General features: G+C 44.7%; 1 protein-coding gene across 1 annotated transcript in view; it reads right to left on the reverse strand.

Annotated features, from left to right (window-relative positions):
• Positions 1–1,814: 1,814 nt before the first annotated feature.
• Positions 1,815–22,529, reverse strand: part of EFNB2 (ephrin B2) — a 41,479-nt gene continuing 20,764 nt past the window's right edge. The window contains exons 2-5 of the mRNA XM_072976524.1: positions 20,532–20,815; positions 4,781–4,873; positions 3,936–4,049; positions 1,815–2,567 (exon numbers count right to left, since the gene is read on the reverse strand). Coding sequence (XP_072832625.1) covers positions 2,179–2,567; positions 3,936–4,049; positions 4,781–4,873; positions 20,532–20,815 — 880 coding nt within the window. The 3' untranslated portion in view covers positions 1,815–2,178. The remainder of the gene's footprint in view (positions 2,568–3,935; positions 4,050–4,780; positions 4,874–20,531; positions 20,816–22,529) is intronic.

Consider the following 22,529-nt stretch of genomic DNA (forward strand, 5'->3'; position numbering starts at 1 on the left):
CATATATGTACACATGTATACCACACACCCACTCATACATACACACACGCACTTTAGACCAACATCATTTTCAGGTTCAGGAAATAGAGAAGAATAATTTCCACGACAATTCATTTTTGCAGGTATTCACTGGAGGTTTTGAGAACCTTAAAATGCTGTTGCTACATTTTTTTCTCTCCCAATTCAGAAAGTAAAGTGTTACCATAGTAACAGGACTATGTTAAAGATGTCTGTTTTGCATAGCACATAAAAAGTAGGTTTCCTGTTTACTGGGTTCGTTTCCCAGAAGGGAGGGGGCGAGGGACGGGGGAGGGAGGAAGGAAGGGGCTCGAGCTGAACTTTCAGCTGAAACCCCCTCGATGTGACCCGGTGGATTCTAGCGAACACTTCAGCCCATAAGGCAAGGGGAAAACACAGCACAGAAAAGAAATGCCGGCACACGTCACTGTCGAATACATGATGCAGGAACACCGATTTCCTGGTATTTGGGGCTTGCATTTCCTAATCTACAGTTACGTGAGATGCCTTCAGAGGACTTGGTTATTTTTGTATTTGCTCCCATAATTGTTATTTCTGGAGTGACGTTTTCCCCAGAAGTAGCTGTCCAATTTTTTTTTTTTTAAGCACTGAGCGTTGGGACCACTTAATTGCCACAAATGAATTTCACATCTTCTGGTGTGGACTGTGTGCAATCTTAAAATATATATTAGTAAAAAATCTTTCACTTTATATCCCTTGTGTTCTATATACCTATTATAAATACATCCTACCTTCCTTCTCCCCATCGACATCATAATTTATTTCGGTCCTCAGGACTCTAAGAGGTTTGCCAGGTGCTCCTCGCCTGGATGCAGAGCCCTGGCCTCGCTCAGTACCTACCCCTCGGCCCTCACAGCCGGGACAGCACCGCTGTAAACCAAAGTGTCAGTAAGGCTCAATGGGGAGGGGGGCGGGGAAGGGGCCCGGGGGCCGGGGTGTCTGACCCACCTTGTGTATATGAGAATTCCTTAATAACCTCGGTGATGATGGAATCACAGCCTGTTCGACCTTTGGCTTTCAAACTTCTAGGTCAGATTTGGCTCTCTGCTCTTCTCCTAAATGCTTTCCCTGTGTTTAGTAAAATGTGGTAAGTATAGCAGCTGAGTCTGCTGGAAACATCATCCAGAGCAGACCGACTTCCCTGCAGCTTCCGAGCTGCCACCTTATTGCCGGTACCACGACAGTGCTGCCCGAATCCGCCACCAGCGGCCTCCCGCTCCCTTCCCTCCCAGCCTGCTCCTCTCCCAACAACGCCCCTGTGTTCCACCCAGCATGGAGGGACTAACTCTGTTTTCCCCTGTGCATTGCTATTTGATAAGAGTGACTTCCTTCAAATGCACCCTAATCTACTGTGTGTGTCTGAAAATCTTAGCGAAACCAAAGTGCTGTGCTATCTAATTGGGGTTTTCCCTCCCAACTCTGTTTCAGAGGCAGCAGCACTGAACTGCATTTGCAGACAGCCCTTTCTCCGGGCCCCCCCTTCCAAGAACTCCTCGTCTTCCTCGGCCGACAGCCTGGTCTGGCTGGAAGGCTCCTGACGGGCAAACGGGGCTTCTGTAAGTGTGTGGCCCGTTCGGCTGCAGCTGTTGTTGCCAACGGAGGGAGCGGGAGACTCGGAGTAGCAGTGTTCCGTTAGTGATGCAGTGTGGCGTGAGAGGGCACCTCGTGTGCAGGGCTGCAGAGCCCCGGCTGACAGGCGTGTGTGCAACGGCGAGGACGCAAAGCTCGCGCCCGCGGAAAGCCTCACGCAGCCAGTCTGTGCGCCAAGTCCGGGGTGCAGCGCGGGGGGCCACGTTCCAAGGCCTGGCGGCCCGGGCCACCGTCCCGGGGGCTGCCAGCTCTCGCTCCCGCCCACCACGCGCTCTGCGTCCCCGTGGCCCCGGCGGAGGGGAGGTGCCCGGCGCGCCGGTCCGGGTGCGCGTCTTCTACACGAGTCGCCAGCAGTCGGTGAGCATCGTCGTCACCACGGCCCAAACGCTACAGACTAGCAAGCTGTCCGACCCCACGGGGCTCTGCGAGGAGGCCTGTCCTCTCCCCGCGCTGTGAGTCAGTCCGTCGCAGGCACAGGGGGCCCCGACCCCCCGCGGGCGGCAGCGGGACAGTAAGTTTCCTCCGGGAAAGCGAAGGCACCGCCGAGGCTCAGACCTTGTAGTAAATGTTGGCCGGGCTCTGCGGGGGCATCTCCTGGACTATGTACACCGGGTGCCCGTAGTCCCCGCTGACCTTCTCGTAGTGGGGGCAGAAGACGCTGTCCGCAGTCCTCAGCGGGATGATAATGTCACTGGGCTCCGAGCCGTTGTTGTTGCCGCCGCGCTTGGGCGTGGCCAGCGTGCTGAGCGACAGCGTGGCCGTGTGCTGCGGGGAGTGCTTGCGGTGTCTCCGCCGGTACTTGAGCAGCAGGACCACCAGCGTGATGATGATGACGATGAAGATGATGCATCCTGAAGCAATCCCGGCGAATAAGGCCACTTCGGAACCGAGGATATTGTTCCCAGAATGTCCGGCGCTGTTGCCGTCTGTGCTGGACCCTGCGGGGCGGGAAGAAGGAAGCACAGCAGTCACCTCTGAGCCCGGGGCTGGCCGGCTGCCTGCAGGGCCCCTCAGACGGGAACGCTGAGCAGGGCCTCTCCAGACCTCCCTGGCGGCCAGATGCTGGCAAACCGAGCACCTCCTTTAAGAGCAAAATGCAGAAGCCAGAAATATGGGAGACATGACTCCCGGTCAGAGCAGACCCCACGGCTTCTTTTCTACACGTCATCATCCTTCAGCCTCGAGGACGGGCTGTGACAGCCAGCCCTTGACCTTGTCTCACGTCTTAACCCACGTCGGCTGGCCTGTGGCCACCACAGGGAGCAGGAGGAGGGTGGGGAGCAGCCAGTGCCACACCACCTGCCTTTAAAGACAAGCCCTGCCTACCCGCAGATCCGCTCCAGGACTCACGGGGAGGATGGGGCCTGGGAAAGTATTCAACCCGAAACTCGTTTGTATTATTTGATTTACACTTAAAGTATATTTGGAAGGCAGCAGAAACTCTCACACAGAACAGACTGCCAACCCAAATGTTCAGTACTAAAAAATTGCCTGGCATCATTATATTACCCATTTATCAGTTTGTCATAAGGATTTGACACATCTTGTCATTGAAAGTTAGAAATAACAACTTCCCTCCTTGACGCTGGGAAAGAGATGGAATTTTGCTGCAGACTCTACGTTCGTGCGACTACCAGCCAGGCCTGTGGATCCCGGCTGCGGCTGCTGACGTCTGCTCTGCGGCCACGACATAGAAAATTCACTTGTGTGGTAACAAATACATAGCTATTTGTTCAAAGACTGCAAAAAATGAAGTTAAATGACAGCCAACTGTATCCTGTATTTTAAACTTTTGCCAGGAATTCGCTTTATATTTTATCTTATACTGAAAATGTGAAAAAAGAACTTCTATGAAACCACCCAAAAAATGTGGTATTGTGCAATGTTTTAAGACATTACCATCTTAAACGTAGAAGAGGATTAATCAGGCGCTTTGTGGATTAGGTATAATTAGATGAGGCATTAGAACCTTAATTATATATACATTAACACTGACTTGAAGCTAGCGTTGCAACCAGAGCAGTAACCTGTCAGCCAACGAAAACGACTTTGATCTGCAAGAGCAGCGTGAACAATCAGCACTTAGACCTGATGAGTTTGACTCTCTGAGTGTACGACTTTTGTGGAAACGAGTTATTTTGTTCTGACTGAGTAATTAATAGCAACCAACCAAGAGCAAAGATCACTGACTCTCCTCACTACAAGGTGACCCTCTGACGCAGAAGCACTCGGACCCCGTGCTGCCCCTACAGCGCCAGCCGGGTGGCCCACACCGACCGAGACCCGCGCGTATCACGCTGCCCTACCTGGGTTTGGTTTGACAAAAGGACTTGTTGTTGAACTTCTTCCATTTGTCCCAGCTTCTAGTTCTGGGCGTCTTGTTGGATCATTATGCCTGGTTGACCCAGCGGAACTTGCATCTATGTGAAAAACAAACGATTACTCACAGCCCAGACAGCTGATGGGGTCTAGCTCTAGGAGCTGGATGTGTATCTCAAGAGGCATGAATAGCAATGAGCATAAGATTCTTTATGCAAAGTACTGCGAGATGTAGGAATATAATTTTCCTTTTAAAACAAAACGCTTATACTAGTTATTTCAGAGGTTTAGATTGTGAGGCCATCTGTGGAAGCTATAGGGATTCTTGAATTTGGCAGGCAGAGCGTTGCAGATGACATTTCAATTTAACTGAGCAAGCTGACTGACTATACTATCCCAGTCTCTAATTAGAAGAATAATTCTTTCTGCAAAATAGGTCACCTCTAGGTGGAGAGGCTCAGTGAACACATGTCTTCTGTAGTCATGAGGCAGAAATGGGCAAAATGGCAGAAACTTAGTTATCGCTCTGGATATTTAAATTTTGAACCAAAGAGGTGTCTTGCTTTTAAGAAGAAAGCATCTATCTGTGTATACGTACATGGCAACAGACATTGTACCTGGCCGACCTCAACTTTTAGAACTGTCTCCAATAAAAGAAGTGTCACATCAACTGAAGGAGGAAATGTGTCAGTGGCTCAAGGGATGGAGAAAGGTTTGCTTTCGAAACTACACTGGAGAGCGAGGGGAGGCGCGCGCCAGCCATGCTGGCGCCGCTCTCGCTGGGGGCTCAAGCCGGCTACAGTGGCTTCGTGAAGCGGCGGGCGGTCTTTACCTTGTCCAACTTTCATGAGGATCTTCATGGCTCTTGTCTGGCACACCCCTCCCTCCTGGTTATCCAGGCCCTCCAAAGACCCATTTGATGTAGCTGATTAAAAATAAAATGGACAAAACAAAAAAATAAAGAAAAAATCAGGAAATCAATAAGCCAAGTTTACATGAACATGAAATGTCTGAAAGCAATTTGAAAAATAAGAATTCACTCTTAGTCACAAGTTTTCTGAACGTATGGGATGCTGAAAGGCAAAAAAAGAAAAACAGAAAGAAAGAAAGAAAGATGGATACAGTGTCAACACTGCCGGACGGATGACCTCTGGTTTCCAGTGTACTTAAGTGCTCTCTCCTCCCTTCATGATCAAGGGATTTCACATGAGTCTGGAGATGAAAGGGCCAGCATCTTCCAGAAAGCTTACTGACTACTTTGGGGTCAACCTCCAAGGAGCAAGACAGTAAATATGGTAATTTCAAAATGTAGTAATCATCACACAACACCTGCTTCCTCTACTACAGACTTCCTGCTTTGAGAACAATTACCTTGATGCTCCCTGTTTGTCAAGAGTCCAAGTTCTGTAAACACTCAAAAGAGGAGACTCCTCACCCCTTGTCTTTCCTCAACTTTCTTTGAGCTGAAGAGATGTAGTAGAATTCTGGTCTTCAAATTCTGAAGTTCTCCATCATTTGGTACTCCACCCGAAAGAAGGGATGTGTTATTACCACCAATATCGACCTTGTTAAATAAATCCAAACCCCAACCAAGCTCCCTGGGGCAGAACATCTCTGGATGGACAGAGGGAACCACATGTGCCCACGGCTCTGTGAGGGCACTGGGGCAGCCCGGGACATAGGGGGACAACCTCCAGCAGCCACCTGCCTCCAGTTCACCAGCTTGACTCCCTTTCCACCTCAAGATGGAGGAGGAGGAGGAGGACAGAACATTTGACCACTTTCAGTATGTATTTTTTTAAACAGCCTATGCTCTGCTTTGTTGAAACACACTCTTCTATGTCATTAGGATGCTGAGTTCTCTGAATAGTGTTATAACTAAAGCTGTAGAAAGACAGGCTACCCGGCACCTTGCTGAGAAACGGGCTTTCCATTCCAGGTCGAGTTCCAGAAGAGAAAAGGAAGTGGCGAGTTAGACATTTTCCTTCCTCCAAAGTTCAAGGAGCGAGGAACACAGGTGTTTCATATACGCTTCTGCCATGTAAATCCTTCTCTACTTTGATTATCAGAGTCTTGTCTACTAACACTATTAAAAGCCCTGAAAGAGGGATAGACTTTCTGGTAAAATAAATCCAAAGGTATTCTTTTAATGAGCTGTTTGTTTTCTAGGTGGCGGGGCGGCAGACACTCATGCAGAGAAATATGCGGGCTGTGGATACCAACATCAGCTGGGAAACAAGGCACGGAATGACGTGCCTTGGGTCTCAAGTTCTCGACTTGTACTTTCACTGTTTTTCTTACAAACAATGGCTGCCTCTCGTGTGTAGAAATAGCTCTTTGCTTATCTGAGTGTTTCCTTAACGTCCAGTCTCACAGTCGTATCTCACGCTTCTGCTATTGCTGACACTGAGTTTCTCCTGGGAAACCGGGCAGAAATTGCCATAATTTTTTTCTTTTACAGTAAAAAGTAGATAGTATCTTCTTGTTGATTGTTGAAAAAATGTTTGGCAGATAAGTTAGAACAAATACCTGAGAACTTCACATGCTTCTGTGACTCTAAAAAAACCCAAAAACTTTTCTCGCCATTTTCTCCATCCTCTCTCCCTTTTTCCTCCTCAATTTCAAAGCATCCTTCCCTCATAACGGCTTAGAACAGTATGGGGATCTCCGAGCTGGCACTCTCTGGTTCATTTCAGAGCAGTGCTAAAATCTCACTTAATTATTTAGAGTTTTCTCATCTGATCTTTGTCAAAATTTAGGATATGTTTTTATATAGGAAAAAAGTGGAAGAATGATGTCTTTGTGTGGCTGCTAGTTTCAAAGGTTTAGTTGACTTAATTCAAGTGGAATCTCCATGTTTTCTCAGTCACATACACATGAATGCACCCCAGTGCACAGTTAAATGACTGACTTTTTCTTGCTAAAACGTTAACACTAAGCTGATGAGTGATAAAAATAAGATCTGCAGGGTATATACCGAGAAAAAAAAGTTGTGGGGAGGAATATAGATTTATTTATTTAAACCTTGAGGTAAAAAGATCAAAGATTCAGGTCTGAAGGGCAAAGATAAATTTAAAACCTCAAGAAAGGACAGACAAGGCAGGCAGAGAAGAGTCACTGGTAAATGTAATTCAGAACAGCGTCTGCAGAGGCAGAAGCTACAAACTTCTCCTTTGCCAGTTTGGAGGTGCACTTAATTTGAGTGGCTTTTTCTTTTGATTTTAATTTGCAGGCCAGTGCCTTTCCTGAATACCAGCGCCTGCATGGGGAACTCCCTCTGGTTTACTCACAGTGATGCCTGAAGAGCCCCCAGATGTAGAGAGCTCCAAAAGAATTCAACATAAACTGCAGGCTAGAACCTAACATCCACAGGCTGTGCATGGTAGGAAGAAAATTGTGCTTCGCATCTTTCACAGCTGGAACTTTTTTTTAATTCCTTGGGGAGAAAAAAACCTCAAGCCCTGGAGATGCAGAGGGAAATTTGCAGACGCTGCCTTTGCTGAGTTCCTGGAGGTAGAGGTCACTGCTGGTGGGGCGGGGTGGGGTGGTGAAGGGGAGGGCAGGCCAAGAGGCAGGCCACTGGGTGAGGATGGTGCTTCCTCTGCATTCTGGGCTCTGCGTCTTCCCCCTTTAAGTCAGTGTGGAAGGTGCAGAGGTTATTGGAAGATACTGAAAAATTTAGTACTAACTTTGAAATAGCATCCCCAACACTTGGCTGTTTCAAAAGTGGCTACATTTTAACATACAGTTAGTTAGATGTTCCTCCAGGAAAGATTTTTGCCTTAAGTTAGGAATGATCTCATCTGTCAGGGAAACCAGGTTTTAAGATGTTAGTACCAACTGATGCTTCTTCAGAAGGTAAATGTCATAGAAAGTTTAATTATAAAATAACTCAGAGTAACTTCAACATACTTTCTATTTGATCCCACAGTACAAATGAATGTCTCTCCTCCCCATGACCTCCTACTTAGGAAGGGGAGTGTGGGCCTAATTCCAGGGGTGTCCCCCTCTCCTTCCCCGCTCCTCCTGCCTTGAGAAATGGCACAGCCTTAAGTGTCCTGTCCTGATGGCGCCTTGTTACCGGCAGTGAACTCTGAAATAAAGCCCCAAGATTAATATTCTTATTTCTGCTGCAACAGTCAGTCACCAGAGGCTTTATTTAAGAGGCTCAGTGGCCAAATTTGAAATACAAAAAGAAATTGCCAATGCTTGGAGAATAAACTCTACCTCCATTTCAGGAGACAGTGTTGCAATTATTTTACTATTGATTTGAATGTATTAGGAATTTTTAACTTTAGAGAAAGAGTAAAAATAAATTGTTAACCTCATTATATTAGTTTTTCTTTGTATCTTTCTACCAGCATCATCTAAAGCCACCACAATCCTGTTACTACTATACTAAATGGATGAAATTGCATTTAATCATTTCACTAGAAAAAAATAACACTGTTCTATCTAAGCTTTTAGTGCCCATTTTTACCCCCTCCTTGGCCCAGGGGAAAAAACAGACTTTATAAAACTAAAAATTACTAGAAAAGTATCTCCATCTAGTTAGAAAACAGGTTTCAGAAAGAAACGCAGGCACTTCACCACCTGCTCTTGAAGGCTTCTGCTTCCGGGCTCTAACTGCATGTAGTCAGTGTGCTGGGATCTCGACATTGTTCCCCCAGGGCCTGATTTTAAGTGGGTGGAGATCATTGCTCAGCAAGAAAAAAGCACGCTGAGTCCACATGGCCTAAAAGTTCTCCTCACGTCTGGAAACTACTCAGCCAGCACCTGTGGTTTCCCGTGTATTTGCACAGGAACTTGCCTGCAGTGCTTCCTCACTGGGGATGGCACACTGGTTATCTGAGCAGATAAAAAGGAGAACCCGTGAGCCAAGCAGCCTGAAAAGGCAAGGATATTTTCTGGCTGTGAGTTTTAGACGGGGCCAATGGAGAGGAAGTCATGCTGCATTGTGACATGTCTTCATCCAGCTGTGGTTGCTCTGCACCCCAAGGAGAGGGGGCGGGGGGACCTGGCTGTTTTTACTTCAGTCTATCACTTGGGCAGAGTTGTGCTAATCAGATGAAGAATTCACCTGCCGGACCTGTGCAGACAGATGGGTCCCCTGCACAAAGAGTGAGGGCAGCACAAAAAAGTCTACAGAATAAGAGCATGACTGTGAAGGAGAACTCAGGTTATCATGGAAAGCACGGAACACCAGCTTATACTCCTGCTCCAGAGAACTGAGTAAAATACTCAAGCAAGTTTATCTTAATTGAAGTAGAGTTGATTTACAATGTTGTGTTTGTTTCTGGTGTACAGCGTAGTGATTCAGTTATATGTATACATGCATATATTCATTTTCATTATAGGTTATTACAAGATATTGAATAGAGTTCCCTGTGCTATACAGTAGGACATTGCTGTTTATCTATTTTATATATATTGTAGTTAGTATCTACAAATCTCAAAACTGAAAAAAAAAAAAGACACACTTATTTACAAAACAGAAACAAACTATTTTAAGATGCGACTTACTGGGATGGGGTCAGGACGGGGCCGGGACAGGGTGGGGAACTGATGGACACTCAAAAGCAAATATTTTTTATCAACTTCATCAAGGAGGTCCACCAAAGAGACACAGACAATACTGAGCATACAGAGTCAGGAAAACCAGAGAGTTCAGCTTTCTCGTAAGAGTAAGAACCTTGTCTTCCTATAAAGCAGCCCATGGTGTAATTTGCTCTTATTTGATTATGAAACAAAGAGCATTTTATGAAAACCCTCTATCAGCAGCATCCTCCTAGAGCTGTTCTCTTCCTCCAGGTCACCATCCACTGGCCCTGCTAATTGTGATTTCTCAGGCCAGTGTTTCTACACATCAGTCTCTGGAAACTCAATTCAGAGCTCAAAAGCGTATAACCTGGCATACTGTGGAGCCAAAAGCAACAGAATCAAGTCATAAACACAAAGAGTAAAGCTGGGACATTAAAATAAATATGACACATAAACTTGTTACTGTTTTCTTCTAGCAGGGCTAGCCAATCTTTGAGTGTCTAAAAGGAAAGAAAAAAAATGAAATGACATATGTAAGTTGAAAACCAGAAGGCTGATAAAAATATAACTATTTAATGTGAACATGCAACCAGGAAGTTAAGATCTACCTACTTAACACCCTGACATGAATTCAAATTGAAAATGTGGGGTGCACATTCAAGATATGCACTAAGGAAACAGGAATTCCATTTCCAGAACTCAGTGTAGTTTAATGCCTTGAATATCACGATTACCCTTTAAGACACTAACTTAGGAAATAATTCTAAACATGGAAATGATAATACTCACTGAATGCTAAAAATAAATGCCTTTTTAAAAAATTAATAAAAACGTCTGGAGCAAAAACATCTGTATGATGTGCCAAAAGGAAGATGAAAAAAAAATCACTTCTTCTAACTTCTTCCCTTTCATGTGTTTCTCTGTAGATTTACAGTCAAAGAAATGACGAATATATACCATCATGATTTTCCAAGGGCCTCGCTATTTTTGCTTGGTGTAATATTTAAAAAAAAAAAAGCATTATTTCAAATCATATAGCATTTCATCCCAGAATGCCTGATCTTAGAGTAAAAGTTTTATAAATACTTCTTAAAATGGCCTCAGTTGGAAAAAAGAAAAATACAAAGGAAGATACAGGATAGGTGTGCTTTTTACCCCAGGAAACTTTGTGCCAGTGGGACAGGAAGAAACACTTGAATTAAAACCACATCACCCTGGCTGCGTTTTGACATTGTAAAGCAGTAAATTAGGCATTAAAAGGTAGTAACTGGCTTAGCCCCAGTGACTTCTGTGCAAAGTAATTCATTAGCTTCTCCAGTAGACAGAATGATTTGGAAAAATGAATTAAAAACCAGACCCTCCTCCCATATTCTGGCATTAAATGAGTAAAGGCACCAGGTATCCAGTATAAATGGATGCTCTTAAACAAAACGGTAGAATTATTTCCTCAATTTTCAGTGTTCACCATGAACAATGATTGGATCTGCTAATGACAGCTCAAAAATAAGAGTTTTTAAAAATGTAACAACCTTGAAACAGTTTAGTACACTGCTTCTCTTGGTGAGTTCACTAAAAGATTTAATGACATATGACACTGCCACTTTTGTATCACTCTTTTGGGAAGAGGGGAGAGAGGAAGAAGCTAGGCAGAACTGAGTCTAAAGGAGCCAATGTAAGTTATTTTCTCTCCTGTATCATCTACCACGTGAGACTTGGACACTGCAGGTCACCCTATCAAGAGAACAGTAATAACATAAAGTAATCAACACTACCTCTAGAATGTAAGAAATTCTAGCACAGCTCACTCATAAAATCTTTTTACCATTAACAACTGTACCCAAAGATCAAGTTAGTGACAATCATTGAAGGCTCAGAGTCATAGTGACCTTTGATGAACTAGCCCTGGAAAGTCACTGATTACATACAACCAGAGTGAAAAAATGGTAGAGAAGCCTTGAACGTGTGCGTGTGTATGTGTGTGTGCACACATAGGGTACATGTCACGACAGAAACACCTCCCAGCATGTACTGATGCTTTCCTGAGTAAGAGCAAACTGTCCTGGCAATAAATCACCTGTCCCCTCCTTCTATAAGACACATGCATAAACACATGCGATCATTCGTGAGTGGCTTCTCCTTTTTCCCCCTCAAAATACTGCTTGCAACACCTTGATGTCTTGATTTTTAATCAATTCTGTTGAGGGAAAACGGCCCTTTCTAAGTCTAAAATTTTATGGCTAAAAGTTACGATGATTCATGCAGGTGGAGTCTCTCATTAGGGAAAATAATTTCAACCAGATTTCATTAAAAAAACTGTACATCTAGTGTGCTTTCAGGGAGCTCATCTTGTCACAGCGATCCAGAGTTAACATCATGAGAACGTGACAGTCAATGGTAGGAGAACAATTACCTTTATATATGAGAGTCAACCTCATTATGCACCAAAACCTACTAAGAAAGAGGAATTATTTAAAAATAGGTGGCCAGATGACCACTTCAATATAATGACCAAACTCACATTTAAAACAAAACAAAACAAAGGAGTGATGTCAGAGTTCTAAAGATAAAACATAATCCCCCATTGTCCACAGCAGCTTTACTTAAGCATTCCGATTCTTTAAAAATGAGACTTCCTGGTCAAGAGATGGTGATAATATCTAATAAAAATATTCTGAGCCATGAAGAAGCGTGCGTTTGAGTGAATTATTTCTAGCACACAATTTCTAGCCCACTCCTGAGTTTTTAACGGTCTTCATCATTAAAATAGCTTTGTGGAGATGTGGAAAAGTCTAGATAGCAAAGGGTCGGAGTAAAAAGTTCATGGTGGGGAGCGCACACAGCCCGCAGACCTCCTGCTCATTCTGCCGTCCCTAATCACATGCAATGATATTAATGACCCAGTAATTGGGAGACCGCAGCACTGAAGTGGAAACCCTCCATCTGAGGCAGAGGTCATCTCTGGGTGGTAGGGCTTCACCAGTGACAGAATTAATGTCTGCTGACAGTTTAGAACATAACACTGCCGATGAGAAAATGCGCCACTCTAATGGCATTATAGTTGAGATGGACGTGATGTTATTTGCTTTGACCGTCTAGAGGCCAGCGGTAACCCCGATAAAGCGCCCTGTCTGAATCTGCCCTACACATGAACCTAATTCCGTTCAGGGGACATGTTCTCTACTCCAAGAATCCGGAGCAATTTTCCACATGTTTGCTTCAATAAAAGAATACCTTCATCTCCTGGCTTAACATCAGGAACAATGAAACTGGGTTACTTCACTGATGCAAAAAGCTATTTGAGAGGCAGGACTGTCTTTCAGCAACACAGTCTGGCTTCTCTGTGAAGTGAAGTGATCAGTTATGCTCCTGCCAGAGGTTTTGGCTGTCCACCCACCCATCCATCCACACAAACCGTAGCACTTAATCCTTTGCTAAGGAAATGTGAAGTCTCTTATTACCTCTTTTGTACATTTGAAACATTTTTATTATTTTTAACTTTACGACTTAGCAACTTTGTATTGAGGGGTGCAAAATACATCTGACCCTTGAACAGCACGGGGGTTAGGGACGCCGACCCACACACAGTCAAAAATTTGAATATAACTCAGTCTGCCCTCAGTCCCCACGGTTCTGTCATATTCCAGGATTTAACCAACAGCAGATGGTGCAGTGCTGTAAGATTTACTGCTGAAAAAAATCTGCCTGTAAGTGGACCCAAGGGGTTCAAACCCATGTTGTTCAAGGGTCAACTGTACTTGACAAAACACAAAGTGTAGTCTTATTGAAGAACCGGAATGAACAGGTAGTAGATCAAAACAGAAAAAAAAATTCAGAAGACCTGACAAATTGCCATGACAACCACCTTTAACCAGTGGCCCTTCCCCTCTCCTACTGTGCTGCACAACGTGCTGAGGTCAGCTTCGGGGGCCATGATTGAGGCTGGTTACACGAGACATAGCACAAGACAGGACCTCTGGTCCAACACGTCTGACTCAGCATAGCGCTCGCTGGGTCCCTGCGATGACTGCATCTGTACTGGGTGTGTGCACATGCCCTCTCCACTGTCACCGCGTATGTGGCGTGTGCGGACGCGGACTCCTTACTACACTGTGTACGTGGTGTGCTGTGGACATACACCATCTTTCCTCTTGCTCTGTATATGTTTATACACTTGGTGAGCCAGGGGCACCGTCATAAACTAATGATGCTGGTCTAAGGGCCTGACAGCCCTGGTCTGACTTCTTCCCCTGAAATTTCATGGCTGTGTGAACTGTACTAAACTAATCCCACTTTGCAAGTTTCTCTTTCCTCACAGTGCTAAAAATTCCTCTGTCACCTGTGTTCCCAGACTACAAAGTGACACAGAATGTGGCAGACCACCACACTCGCCTCTAAGGGATCAAACACCCAGCCTGAGACTTCAGAATGTTAGGAGCAAACGTGTGCCTCTTAGGAACTATGTAAGTAAGTTTTCGCAAAGTAATCTTTTCATGTCTGTCTAATGCCTTTTGGCTATTTCTTAAAGTGCTTTATTTTGCTTTAAATTTTGATCTTCCCAATAAATATTTAAAAGCTATTAAGAAGGAAACTCGTTCTCATGCTTGAACGAGGTCTCCAGCACTGTTCAGTTATTTACAAGTCTAAGTAAACTTTAAAAAGAGCTATAAACACAGGAGCTAGAGATATTGGGATGCATCCTATAAACCAGTAGGGGTGGTTTTATTCTGAGCGATTCCTAAACAATCCTCCTGTGCCCGAGTCGCCGTCATCCCCATTTGCTCCTGGTCTTATTCAGTCTCTCCCCACTGCTTTAAGAACCAGAGTCCTCTTACTCATTCACGGGGTTTTTTTTTTTTTTTTTTTTTGGGAACAAGGAATAGTGCTCACAGGGCAATCCCTGTCTAGCCTTAAATGAGATAACCTGTCACTACTGCCCAGGTGACGCCACTCAGTGTGACCTGAGTCTCAGTCTCCAGCAGCCTGATCCTCCTGAACTCCCGGAGACACGGGATAAACATCCCCGTGGCCGTGACTCCCTCAGATCTGTGAGCCAGGAGTTTCTCGGCAGAAGGTCCCATTAAGCGGAAGCTGAGATTTTACTCCTCACAGTGTAAAGAACTTAAGCTTGGTTCACATTAAATTCAACAAGGAGCCTTACTTACTGATACACTCTGGGAGAGAGCCTTCAATCCAGTCCAAAAAGGATTTTATGTTATGTTAAAAAAAAAAAGTAGAAATGATGCTTCTAATCACCAGGCAGATGAAATGGTATACCTCCCCAGCCAGCTTCAGGGACAAGGCAGCTCTGACATGTAAATCTTTTTTTCTCTAGAAGAATATTTATACTACATTGGAATGCTGCTGAAATGATCAATAAAAAGTACAGCATCTACTTTGGGTGACAGGGCACAGAGAAAAAGCCCTGGCAAGGCTGGGAGGTGGCGAGTGGGCGATGATTGTCCCTGTGGAAGCCTCCTCCCAGGCTGTCCCTTCCGGGTCTCACGGAGGATCCGCTAACAAGCTTGGGCAATGCCACCAGCAAAAAGAGGCATAAATGCTTGTTTCTTGGTAAAGGAAGCCCAAGGACAAAAGAACTTGTATAACACTTTGAGAAGACAAAAAAGAGGGAAGAGCCTATAATTAGGTTATGCAGCATTACTGAAACTTGCAGTGCCTCTGGAGTTTCATTTTGTGGACGGTTTTCAGATAAATGACACGTTCTAAGCCCCTCTCCCCCGCCCGCTAGCTTGCAGGAGAGCAGGGGTCTGCCTCGCAGCTCCCCCGCCCCGCCCCGCCCCCCGCGCCCCACAGGGACCCTCAGGTGTGTGTATTTGGTGCCGGGCGTGGAAGCCAGCACTCTGCAAACGTTACCCTGTTGAAATACACATCACGCGGAGAAAGCGGGTACTGGCGTCACCACTGCTATGTAGAAGCAGGGGCCGAGGAGAGACTGGTCAAGCCATCTGTCGAAGGGCCTTCTAGAACCAGCTCTGCCTGACTCCAGACTCCCAAGTAACTGCCACGTGCCTCTGTCGCTGTCAGTGGAGCCTCCATAAATCCTCCAAACACCCAGGACCCTGATGATAATCCTGTCGCAAAGCCAGCAGTTGTGGGTGGAAAGGAAAGATGTGTCTGAATGCTTGGGTTCAGCAATGACCTGCAAGGTCTCAGGCATAAATCCCACCCCAAAGTCCGAGGACACAAGTGACAGGCTGATGTGAGTGCCATCTCTGAACCTGATGACGCGTAGTGATGGAAATGTCCCTTCTGCCACATTTATCGTGTAAATAATTCGTCACCTAAAGCATGTAATCACGTTGCAGAGGCCTCCCATTCTTAGAAGAAGTCTGCGTGTAAGGGGACGCTTGAAGCCTCCCTGGACTCTCTTGCTGGGAAAGGGCTCACGGTGCGTCCAGTACATTTGCATGCCACCTGCCACACCTCCTCCCCAGAAACAAGCAAGTCTAAAACCTAAAAGAAAAAGCCAAACAAACAAAAAAAGGACAATAAACACTCAACAGAAATCACGGGATGGAATCTGCTGTTCTTCTGTTTTCATTCTTTAAGAACAGTGTTTCCCTATATTTGTGTGCAAGCATTTTAATTGATTTTATTTCTGCTCAGAAGCAGAGTTTATGCCGAAGAAATAGCAAAGCTGACTGCAGAGCTTTCCAATTTCACATCCTCTGATAATTTTTTTTTTAAGTGCTTTGGAGAATGAAATCAGTGAGGGGCCTATGAAATGATGACTCACTTGAACTCATTCAGTGTTTCTCAAGGAAGACTTTCCCAGGCAAGGAGAGTGAGGGGTGGCTTTTGGAAGGACCACTGTGAACACAGCAGGGTACAGCTACAGAACAACGTTCAATCAAACAGTCATTAGAAATGATGACTTGGGGGGAAGCAGTTAATAGCCCAGCGGTAGAGCGCATGCTTGGCATGCACAAGGTCCTGGGTTCTGTCCCCAGTACCCCCATAGAGAAAAAGGAAGAAAGAAGTAATGACTTTTAGGCTGTTCCACAAGTCCACATCTTGGCTATGAATCTGAGGTAAAATAACGTAAAAGCCACACACAGCTAAGTCGGGAAGTGCCCCGGGCATGACGTCCTGTCCAACAGCTGGGCCCAGGCCATTGTTCGCTTATAAAGTATCAACACAGTGGCGTCCATTTTCATCTGTCGCTGACTCACATAATTTTGGTCGTGTGATGAAAACTTCTTTGTAGGTATTTTGCAAGGTTTGATGTGAGGCTAGATGACCTTCGCTGGGGCGGACACTGCAAAGGGCCTCCATCCTCACCCCAACTGCTGACTCATTCAGTTCCCGGTTAGACTTCTGAAAAGGAACTGGAAACCAAGCACCAGAAAGCATCTCCAGGAAAGGGTTTTGACACAAATATGATGAAGGCTGAGAACACAGTTAGGAAAGCTTTCCTTATACCAACTGGAGTGTTTTTCCAAGCCAGAGCCTCCCTGGACAATGGGCAACTTTAGAACAGATAGTTATTTTATAAGCTTAAAAGAAATTAAAGACATAAAAATAACTGTAGGGTATATAACATATTTACTGTGTTTTTAAGGCAATTAAGAATCTGAATGTAATGAGAAACACACCAAATGGTCAGAACACCCCCCACCTCTGGATCATTTAAGATTAGGAGCTTTTATTACGCATATGAAACCCAAGGCTAATTACTGAACCGGGTCACTTGAAAAAGTCAACTCTAAACATTAAGGAAACCCACATATATCATCTTGCCACTTGTCAAAGCAAATCATCATCTACGAGAGAAACTAATGAGAACGGGCAGCGTTTTGTCAGGTCACTTCCTAGGGGAGTTCAGGGGACACTCAGCAGACTCAAAAATACACTCCCAGTGAAAAATCAGTATTCACTTCTAAACCTTATAAGTGTGATGCCTGTATTTCACACCTGGTAACACTACCGATCAAATCACGGTGGATCCCGTTCATTCGGCTGCAGAAGAGCCCCGCTAACAAGAGACCCCCTCCTGGCTGAGTGTGTCCAACCACAGAGTGGTGTGGAACTGAAGACTTCCATCTCTAGCCAGAAGAGCAGCAACAAAAGCAGCTTCTAGAGAAGAACTGAAAATTCAGAGAAATAAAGTGACCTTCTTATTAACCTCAGGAAGCAGGACTAGAACCCGGGTCTCCGGCTCTCGTCCCAGTGGCTCCTGAAATCGGTTCATCTAGGGACTCACCCAACACCAGTTCCTCCCCAGGTAACTTGGACTGTTCCCCTGGGGGGTTACTTCAAACTATCGCTTCTCTTTTTCCTTCCTGTGGGAAGAAGCCAGCCCACGACAAGGAGGCCGTGCATGCTGACACTCTCAGGCATGAAGAAGGTGCTTACTAACCAGACAAGAGGATTTGGAGTTAAACACATGTAATACACACATGGTGGCAACTCGAAGATACCCGTATTGTTCTCTCTCTCCAAGGGAGGGGACAGTCCGAAGCGTGACGCGCATACATGTGAATTCAGGTACTTTCCATGGCGCCACCTGGGGTAGTTACTGCTTTAAGTAGGGTGTGACTCTGTGTGCACGTGGGAGGGGTTGTTTGATGTGGAAAGTGGTGGCTTTCAAAAATCTCTTCATTGTTCTGGAGCCCTGGGATTCCTGAAGAGGCGATGGAAAGTCAACATCAACTTTTAAACTTTTAGAAATTTGTGCTTCTCACCCTTCCTTTCCGCTGCAGGAAAAGCTGTCCATCAACTGGCTTTGCCATAGGGTGGGTGGGAAATTGGTGCCTGCATTTTCCCAATGTCTGAAGTGTCTTCCTATGTCTGGGACACGGCAGGGCTCTTTCAGCTCTCTGCTGAGCCTTCCTGGGCTTCAGGCAGACCCCTCGGCCCTGGGCCCTTTCCCTGGCCTGTGACAATCAGTCAACCAGTGGCATTCAAACTGGAATCCCTCAACTCGACTTTTAAGAGCGCTTCTTTCATCCCAGACCACCACATGCTCCTGCCTTTAAACCACAACTCCAGGAGGGTGCGAAAGGCCGGCGTAGCTCACCACCTTGTGCCAGGGCACCTGCTCCTGAACCCGACAGTGAGTTTTGAGGGGAGGATAAATGAGCGATGCCATTATTGTGTGGATTCAGACGATAATTATAAATTAAGTTGCTCTTCTAAATACAAACCTGTCGTGTGTGGATAGCAAGTCGTTATTAAATGCTCACTGCATTGAACACAGAGATGCTGACTAACCACGTGTTTACCTGCACTGCTTGCGTATGGTTTCAGACTAAACCCGCAACGTTTGCTGAAATCCAACTTGCGCCCAGTGGAAACTTGGGCTCAACAAAGCCATCTTTATGAAGTCATAAACTAAGGGAAGAGGAGAGACCCTGGGTCTGTTGGCTTATTTCCACGAAGAGCCAGGTGGAAGGCTGGGCTCCAGGCACTGTGCTGCTGACAAACACTTAACACGGAGGAACCTCTAATGCCCAGGGTACCTGCTCTCCAGGGACCCCCATGTTCCTTCTCCCACCCTACCCAGGGGCCTTGGCCTCTGTAATGAATTCAGCATTGGGTTCAGCGCCCTATAAATGGTGTGCTACACGTTAGCACCCTGGTAAGCAGTCTTACTTTAAAAAGTCTTTCCTTTTTTTTTTTTTTGAATACACTGTTATGCTTCCAAAAGCTTAAGGTTTTCATTTATTTTACCTAATAACTATTTTACATTTTCAAAGATTCCTCTTATTTTGTATGCTTTCTCACCCACCTGCTTATCTCTTCCCTCAAAATGCTTTTATTTTCATGGCATGATGACTGTTCTCTGACATCTATAATTCACCACTTTCCCTTCTCCTTTGCTACTTATCTTGCTAAGCCACTTTCCACGCAGCAAGCTGGCTTAAAAATAGGCTTGCAATCTCTGTGGCATTTCAGAGTCACAGCAAAGGACAGGAATGACACAGCTATGACTGTCTTTGTTTTAATTACTAATGAATGGAGGGAAAAATAGAAAATAGTATATTATTGAGTACTTAGTAAGTATTCAATGAATTATTGATTGTGTACTCTCCAGAGCAGCGAGGAGGTGCAGAAAGCCAGAGTTTCAATCTGATCACCAGAGACAGCAGAGCACGCCCAGCGGACAGCGGCTCAGCACCTCCGACGACCTGGAGCCCGTCGGGACCAGGGAGTGGAGACGCCAATCCCAGAAACAGAGAAAAACTCTTTCATTGCTTCGGTGACGGCAACAGCGATTTCAGTCACCCAGACTGCACTCTGACAAACCCTGGGCCTGGAACAGTCCTAGCTCCGTGCCAGCACGTGGCCTGCACCTAACAGGCACAGGCACAGTCTGGTTTCACAGCCTCGGGTGTGGACACTAGCTCAGATATGACCTGAAGGATACATGGTATCTGTTCCTAAAACAACGTGCCAAATGATTATGTAGATAGAAGAGAAAGTAATTCATTGAACAAACTCAAATTTTCTCTTATTCTTCTAAATCTGGTTTTAATATGCCCACGGACAGCTGTGTTTGGCAGTAACCCTCAACCTTCCAACCTATGAGCTCCATGAGGACTGGGTACCATTTTACCATCTTGTTCACTGTTGAATCCCTAGCACTTATGCACAGTTTCTGGCACAGAGTAAATACTAAATGAATGAATGGATGGATGGATGGATGGATGGATGGATGGATTAATTAATGAGTGGAGAGAGAAGTCATCACACAAGATTTACCTATCAAAATCTGACCAATGGTTCTTAAAAATGGTTTTGTCAGTAAAAATGCTGAGTATATTCATATACATCCACTTATTTCAATACTCCAAAAACTCTAGGAGGCTTCTTCTCTTTGCGTATTTATATTAATGAGTACTATTAGTACCGGGTCCCTCATTCAGTTAAGGTTTCTTTAAAAAAAAAAAAAAAGGACAATTTTCAGCAAAGATTCCCACCAAATTATTTGCCACAATAATAACTTTAAGGAAACAAAAGTTGATACAAACCTATTTAGCTTATTCTATGTCTATAAAATAAAGGAATAGAATTATACTTACATATAATGTAATAATCTCTGTTCTTCTGAAATTCTAGACCCCAGAGGTTAGGGCTGAATTCTTGGAACTTGATGGTGAATTTCACATCCTGGTCGGGTCTGGCACAGTTGAGGAGAGGGGTGTTTTCTTTCTTAATAGTACATCTGTCTGCTTGGTCTTTATCAACCATATAAACTTTATAATATTCATACTGGCCAACAGTTTTAGAGTCCACTTTGGGGCAAATAATATCCAATTTGTCTCCTATCTGTGGATACAGTACCAGTCCTTGTCCAGGTAGAAATCTAAAAGTATAAAAAAAAACACCATTGAGTTGATAAAAATGAACAGTATTCATGATAATGACAGTACAGCCAGACAACATCAATAATTTCAACCTACAGTTTTATAGACCCACACTTTTATTTATCAAAAGTAACTTAGTTCAGATCGGCATGGGGTGAAAGAATTTAGGAATTATGCTTTAGAGGAAAAAAAAAAAAAAAAGCAAGAGAGGGAGAAAGAAACCACTCTCCTTACTCCATCCAGTAGGATCAGTCAACTTGCTGACAGTTCACCACCCCCTTGCTTGTAATACTTCAGTTCTCCTTTGTGTAACTTCACACAGTAACTTCTCCTTGGAGGGGAGTCCGCCTTCCCGCCTGTTTGTTATTTTTTAACCTTTGGCAGCCTGGGTTTACTGGGCATGCCACAGAAGGACGGCCTCAGCTCCGGGAACAGTGGGTGCACTGATTCTTTGTTGTCCTGTTAGTTTCCATTTGCTGCTGATGCTAATTAACAGACAAGTTTCATCAAGAATGTTTCAAATTACTTATCATAATTAGTCAGTCACTGATCAAACAATGGGTTTTTTATTACACTGAACAAAAGAAGCGTCTTACAAACCCATAAAAGATAACCAGAAATAATTAGCTGAGGTATTGATTCAGCTGCAAGATGAAAAGTCCCTGACTCAGGAGGACAGCAACCACTGTCCTTGCCCCACAAACCTTTTCTTCCCCCTCCCTTGAGATGTATTTTCTCCAATTAATTCGTAGAAGCAAATCTTCACAACTAAAACTACGGATACACTACCCCCCTGATGCTTACAGCTTAATGCCTCCCTCCACCCCTCTCTTTCTTCCGAGCCACGCTGCTGAAAGATCTTTCTTAATGGGGAGCTTCTCTGAGGAACTGAAACAAGAGCTTCCTAATGAACATCCTCTACAAGTGCTAACACTAAAAACACACTTAGAAATCGCATCTTGTTCTTTCCTTCGGAAGCAGCCAAGCCTGCAGGCTCATTAAAATATTAAAGCCCGAGAACAAAGCATCACGTCGGAACCCTTCCAATCCAACCTTCTGTTTAACCAAGGGACGCCCACCGGCCACGACGATTAATGGATGATAATTCACTGAGAGAGAAAAAACAGGACGGTGAGGCACCCCCAATTTCAAATCGATACTGAGGGAACAGATGATGACTTATGCTAATGAATGGTATGAATTTTCTGAACAGTACATGAGGTTGGTTATGAAATATCACAGAACACAACAGAAACTACGTTATAGGTTTATATCAAAACCCAGTACTTTTTAGGGCAGGAAAAAAATGCACGTTGCAGACAGTGGCTCGTCACTCTTCCCTGAAAACGTGGTCTTTCAAAATCCCAGAGGGAGGGTGGTCCCCCTTTCTTTCCTCTTTTTTGTTTTTTTTAACTGAGCTTGCTAAAAAGCAAGGACATATGACATTTATTTTTAAAAAAGAGGGGAGGGGTGGAGAAAAGAAATAAGTGGAAGAGAATCACCTAACCAAATACTGTGAAGCAGAATTCAAAATAAATATTTTTTATTACTATGACAAATTTCATACAGTCATGTGTGCACCCTCGTAGAACTCTCTGGAACTGTTGGTCAATGTAGCTCGCCACTGAGCAAGAACCTCTCTGTGACCTTCTTGGCCATTTCTACAGTCTTCTGGGGAAGTGCTTTGAAAGTTCAGCTCCAGCCCAGGGCTGT

The sequence above is a fragment of the Vicugna pacos genome, chromosome 14 (genome assembly GCF_048564905.1).
Source record: "Vicugna pacos chromosome 14, VicPac4, whole genome shotgun sequence".
Classification (NCBI taxonomy): domain Eukaryota; kingdom Metazoa; phylum Chordata; class Mammalia; order Artiodactyla; family Camelidae; genus Vicugna; species Vicugna pacos.